General features: G+C 36.7%; 2 protein-coding genes across 3 annotated transcripts in view; both read left to right on the top strand.

Annotated features, from left to right (window-relative positions):
• Positions 1-1,105: 1,105 nt before the first annotated feature.
• On the top strand, positions 1,106-3,383 carry rpl29 (ribosomal protein L29). Its single transcript, XM_055021525.1, has 4 exons — positions 1,106-1,187; positions 1,608-1,660; positions 1,743-1,807; positions 3,210-3,383. Exons 2-4 carry the CDS (start codon positions 1,624-1,626, stop codon positions 3,303-3,305), a joined length of 198 nt encoding a protein of 65 aa, XP_054877500.1. The 5' UTR covers positions 1,106-1,187; positions 1,608-1,623; the 3' UTR covers positions 3,306-3,383.
• A 1,248-nt stretch (positions 3,384-4,631) lies between these two features.
• The window catches only part of iars1 (isoleucyl-tRNA synthetase 1), a 48,180-nt gene continuing 46,811 nt past the window's right edge, over positions 4,632-6,000 (top strand). The window contains exons 1-2 of one of the 2 annotated variants that reach the window (XM_055027553.1): positions 4,632-4,698; positions 5,593-5,716. In XM_055027553.1, coding sequence (XP_054883528.1) covers positions 5,598-5,716 — 119 coding nt within the window. In that variant the 5' untranslated portion in view covers positions 4,632-4,698; positions 5,593-5,597. Of the gene's footprint in view, positions 4,699-4,744; positions 4,764-5,592; positions 5,717-6,000 lie in introns of those variants that run through there. The other variant, XM_055027552.1, reaches the window with a different exon arrangement.

The following is a 6,000-nucleotide window of genomic DNA, read 5'->3' as shown; positions in this document are numbered from 1 at the left end:
CTCCATCAGAGTTCCTGCAGGAGCAGGCTCTGAAACATAAGCAGAGATTCCTCACTCTCTCTATGAACTTTTGAACTGCTGCCATTATGCAAATGACATCACAACATCAAAAGCAGAACCAAGAGTCAGCTACACACCTTTCTGCCTCAAGATATTAAATGTTGAACCACTGCGAAGATTGTGCATTGTCTATGATTGCAATTCAATCTGTGTTTTTTTCTTTCTAATTTGTCTATCCATTCATTGATTGTCCATACCTGCTTATCTTCATTGGTGACTGTCTCCAGCAGTCATTGGATGAGAAGCAGGTTTATAACAGGGCAACACAGAGACATGCAGAACAAACAACTTCACATGCACACAATGGACAATTTGGAAACTCATTAAGCTAGTACTTAGTCATGTTATCTCAACAGCATGCTTAGGGAGAAAATGCAGAAAGACCTCAGGCCAGGATTCAAACATAGGGGCTCTTCACTACAAGGCAGCAGTGCTAACTATTGCTCTACTGTGCAGCTCTAGTTCACGTTTGGTAAATTAAATATAATTATTTACACCAATCTGTTGAGTTACATTTAGAAAATGAGTTCTCTGTTTGCTGGCTAACAGTTAAATTACAATGAATTGATATGGTCTCATCTCTAAGTAAATAAAAGTGCACAAGCACAAATTGCTAATAACATTGAATTATTATCTTTATTTTTAATTAAAAATGATGATGTGATCCAAAAGAAATGCTTAAAAACAATGACTGTGTTGATCAGTGAACTAACGCTAATGTCATATTCTGTAATTTAAAGCAATTTTATTTTTCAGTTATTATTCTAATTATGAATCGAAAGGGGGTAATTAGAGAAGTAGCTTAGTCAGACTTTACTCACAAATTGCACATCAATGACATCTAAGTAACAAATAAAGAGGAAAAGAACATTGCGATCTTTCAGGCAAACGGAGCCACGTTTTGCTTCACATAAACTTGATGTGGCTGTACTTTTTTTTATTGTGGATTGGAGCGACCCCAGGCGGTCCTGTGTGATCTCTTTGCCATACTTTAACCCACCAACAGGTGGCAGTGTGTAAAAAACATGCGATTCTTTCCGACACACCTCCGCTCTTGACTCAAGTCTTCTTCTTTTTGCCGCAGCGAACTTTCTTTCTCTTCCGGCTGTCGTCTGTTCGTGTGGCAGGTATTTATTTATCCCGGTGCTTTGAGCTTATTATAATCTTCATCCATCTGCTTTTGCTTCATTTACTATTGACCAAACATCTGCGGACATCGATGACGCTTTCAGTTAGTAGGGTAGTCTTCACAGTATGGATAGGATTCGATCCTTAAAAAGAGACAAATAAAACATCTGACTAATGCTAACATCTGTGTAGCTATTCAGCTTTTCTCGACAGCTACCGACACAATACCAACTAGTTTGTGATTTAGTTGACTATATTTTCCTCCTGCTTTCACTCTGTTTATGCAGTTTTTAGACTAAAACACGTTTATTGGTGGCTAACAAGCCGAACTAAATTAATGTTTAATAGCAACGGACGCCAGCATCGCTTTTCGTGGCTAAGGATGCGCTGGTTCTGTTTTAATCTTGTCCATTCTACAGATTTACCAGCGTCGAAATGGCAAAGTCTAAGAACCACACAACTCACAATCAGTGTAAGTGATTGCATCTGAATTATATTTATCTACCTATGTGCACAGAGGGGTGTTAAAACGAATGACTGTCCTGTTTCAACAGCTCGCAAATGGCACAGAAATGGCATCAAGAAGCCCAGATCTAATCGCTATGAGTCCTTGAAGGGGGTATGTATGTTCAGCAACTCTGCTCTGTGTTACAGTGATTCTTTGAGAAATGCAGCCTTCTTACACAAACTTTTAATAGCTAAAAAATTGCACTGTCAGTCTTTGTGCATTATCCATTTGGTTTGGAAGTTGCTTCCAAGGCCTCTGTTTTGGAAGAAGATCGACTTTTTAATGATACCATATTAGTGTCTCTTAATTGACATTTATTCATAGACAAACAATTCAATTGGCTACATATGTTCCGAATGTATTCAAGTTTTTGAACATTACAGTCAAGTTCAATTTTTTATTGTAATTGGTAGAAAACATTTCTAAGCAGGTCACGTTGAGTCACTGACTTGCAGCATTCACTCACTTCACTGAGCATGTAGTTATAGTTGAGAATCGCTTTCATTGAGTTGTTGACTTTGTAGCAATCCCTCATATTGAACATGCATAAAGTGACAGAGGAGAGGAAAACTCCTAACAAAAGAAACCTTAAGCAGAAACTGGTTCATTACAAGCAGCCATCAATCGTGACCGACTGGGGATTTGAGTATGCTATTTGTTTGGCATCATCTAGAAGAGAGAAACATAACAGAAAAACTCTGAGCTGGTTTAAACGGCTACAGGATGAAAAAGTTGCAGCGAAAATCTCAGCCAACAGCTTTGTCTGGGGGACAGAGAGAGACATGGTCAAGTCCATCGTCTAGAAGAAGAAATGGCTCAAATTTTATTAGTAAACCCAACAAAAACTGATGCTGCATTCCCTCTTGAAAAAGCATAATATACCATCGCTTTCATTAAAATGTTGAAAGATTAAAGAATGCTGTTTACAGGATTGTTTTTGATGAGTTTAATACTAATTCATCTGATGCCTTCAACTATTCAGTCATTTTTAACCGAGAACTACTATATAATAAAGTTGACTTCTTGATTATGACATTGTTTATTTTGTAAGGGCAGTTATATCACAATACATTTTCTAGTGTCATGCAGATCTACATGCTTTTAACTAGATATTTGCACAAATGTTGAATGAAAATGTTTTCTCATTCAGTTGACTATAAAATGGATTGCTTGCAGCTGCCAGTGGAGCTTTGAAAAGCTGTACATTAGGAAAATGTGCTGTGGCTTCAAACACTTACAGCTCTGTTTTCAAATGTCTAAGGATGTTAAAATGCAAAATATATTTTTAGATTAGTAAACTTTTTGCATGTTTGTTTAGTGCATTTCTGGTGAAGTTGGTGCAGAATTCTATATTTGTGCTCAGAATTTTTGCATAATATTTTTACCTGAATCTAACCTGCTTCACAGGATTTACTTTCATGAGCAAAATCTGTTTCCCCTGGATGTTTCAATGGTTTATGTTGGACTATTTAGTGCAGAAGGTCACTTATTCTGTTAACCTTCCTGTTTGCAGGTGGATCCCAAATTCCTGAGGAATATGCGTTTTGCCAAGAAGCATAACAAGAAGGGCTTGAAGGCAGCAAGGAAAGCAGCAGCAGCTCAGAAATAAGCTGTCTGCTTAACTTCCATGTCTGTCATTGTTCTACATACACCAACATAATAAAGTAATGCTTTATTAACAAAACAATTTTGTTTTATACTTTGTGTTGATTATACAGAAAAGGATTTATTTGCATTGTGGCTTTTTGCTTCTGCACCAAAGTTTGAAAAAGTTTGGAAGTTAAAATAAAATGATCTTTCACACAGCGCCGTTTTCTTAGAAGCGGTTAGTAAATAATAGTTATGCTTTGCAACGGAAAAGGAGACTGAGTGACTGAAACACCTCTTCGCACCCTGTAGTATTCTTCATGGAAAAGGCTTTCTACTGGGGTTCCATAAAAAAAAAACACCATCTGTTAAATTGCATCGTTCCTCAGTGACCTAAGAACACACATCTCAGCTGAATTGTTCTAATTGTACACATAAGATCATTTATGTGCTTTTTTTTTGTGAAAACGTAAACATATTCTGATGTAACTAATGCAAGTCAGAATTGAGGAATCTTGTGAAAAAAGTTGCTTAAATGATCTACATTCAGTTAATTTAGCAGTGATTTGTTTTACATATATTTACCATTTTACCTAATACATATTCCTGCTGCTTAAATATTGGTTCAAGGATACAAACGATTCAGGTGAAACCAAATTATCCCCCACAGTGACACACTTCAGTTCAATGTGGAGTACCCAATTTTGTCAGTCTCAGAAGAGATCCTCATCAGATGCTCAAACCACCTTCACTGTAACGCCCTTGGATGTGGAGGAGATACAGTTTCACTTAATGCTTCCCCCTCAATGATGGAGTTTGTCACACAATCTCTAAAGACATGACTGAGCAATGGAGAAAGCTCACTTGATCTTAACAGTTTTACAAACACTGGGATCCTTGTACAGGAGGCCTGGAGTTCTGTAAAGCATTGGGTAAACTTGAATTTGAAAAGCAAAGAAAAGATTAAATGACCCATCTTCACATAATCAGCAACGTTGTCACTTAAATTTCACCAGATTTCCGTGTTATTCTGATAATCCTATTATAAATATTTCTCAGTATGCTGTCAATGTCAGTTTTTACAACTTCACTTATCCCAGATAATCACTAAAATAATTAATTTGCTTTCTTAACTGAGGAACTTATTTTCCCCATCTCTTTAAGCTGTAGTGCATTTACGTTTGATGAATAACCCAACTTATGTTTTAACTTGTTAATTGCTGTCATTACTTCCCCCAACACACTATTCAAGTTCACGCCACCTGATTTTTTTTTATGTCACTCTGACTTTGGTGGTGCTACAAACATAAACGGACCTTTTTATTTTGAAGCAGTAAATGGGATCTCGTGTCGTCACTTCCGTCCATGCTCTGACTCCAGCTTGCATCATTTCTCGGCAGCCGGTTGCAGTGCATGTGAGTACCTACTTTTGAAGTAAAGCGAAGTTCCTAATCCCGCTGTATTTAATCATACTTTTAAGGTAAATCTGAGCTCTTAAGAGCAACATTTAACAAAGTTTACTTTCACTTTAACAACAAACTGAGCAACCGAGCGTCTACTTGCTAGGTTAGCCTGCTAGCTGACAACACGGATGTGTCATTCGTGCGAACCAACCAGTTTAGCCTGTTTGGAAAGTGGTTTTGAGATTTATTTATAGACATAAATCTTCTTCTACTTGTCAAGACTTTGAATTTAAGTTCTGTTTAAAAGCCTTTTAGCGTGATATTAACTGAGGGTATCAAGGGTGTGAATCAAAGTTTGTCTGGGAATTGGTGTAAAATGTGGCTCGAATTGCTCGGAAGCTGATGCAAGAATTACACTTTGCATAAAAGTTCTTCATAGGGTATCTAGCAATTCTATTGATGGAAATAAATAAAATTATAATAAAAAAACATAGCAGTTTTGCTTATGAAGAAGCAACGTAAGTAATTATTTCCAATCTTTTATCAAGTTCCAATTTAACACCTTTGTGAGCTTCACAAAGACTAATTACAATTATCTATATTTATATGCTGTTTTTATGCATTCCCAGTGAATTTCCATGATTTGATCATTCTTTTTCAGTCATCATTATAGATATTCAGTAAAGTACTGAACTTATCAAAACATTAAATTTTGTACAGAACTTCATTTGTCCCTATCAGCAAACTTCCTCATTCCTTTTTCCTTAACGCCACTTTGCTTTTTATTTGAGAAAGGTGGTGTCATTGTCATCTCCATGGTTTAAGCATGAGACGTCTGTTTTCATTGGCAACATAACAAGCCCATCGGACAATTAATGGACTGTTTTTCTGTTTGTGTGTGAACAGACACCATGGTGGAACCAGTTCCTGAATCCATCAATTTTCCCTCTGAGGAGGAGAAGATTTTGCAGTTGTGGGAAGAAAGGGACTGTTTCCAGGAATGTCTCAAACAATCCAAGAACCGACCCAGGTAGGACTCCTTATGACGGCACGGGTGATTTAATTCAGAATCATTTGAGTTATTTTGTCCAAAGATTCCAGATTTAGGACTGTATTTCAGTTTTCAAATATGTCTGAACATACATCACGCTTTCTACACAGGATTCTTATGCACAGCATCCTGTGCATAAGAAAGTGAGAAAGCAAGTTAAACATTTACCTAACATTAAAGAAATTGTTCTTTCAGTGACAAATGTAAAATTTTAATTTAACTTGGTTATGGTTGCAATTACTCAGTAACAATTTATTCCAGGT

Source organism: Poeciliopsis prolifica, unplaced genomic scaffold (genome assembly GCF_027474105.1).
Source record: "Poeciliopsis prolifica strain line A6 unplaced genomic scaffold, Auburn_PproV2 SCAFFOLD003, whole genome shotgun sequence".
NCBI classification, from domain to species: domain Eukaryota; kingdom Metazoa; phylum Chordata; class Actinopteri; order Cyprinodontiformes; family Poeciliidae; genus Poeciliopsis; species Poeciliopsis prolifica.
The sequence above is the reverse complement of the archived record's forward strand: the minus strand, read 5'-3'. Positions and strand labels throughout refer to the sequence as shown.

Excerpts from the sequence above, each read along its gene's own strand:
- rpl29 (XM_055021525.1), top strand. The coding sequence starts at position 1,624 with ATGGCAAAGTCTAAGAACCACACAACTCACAATCAGT. Across the intron at positions 1,661-1,742 it reads CCACACAACTCACAATCAGT|CTCGCAAATGGCACAGAAAT; the intron begins GTAAGTGATTGC and ends CTGTTTCAACAG. Across the intron at positions 1,808-3,209 it reads GCTATGAGTCCTTGAAGGGG|GTGGATCCCAAATTCCTGAG; the intron begins GTATGTATGTTC and ends TCCTGTTTGCAG.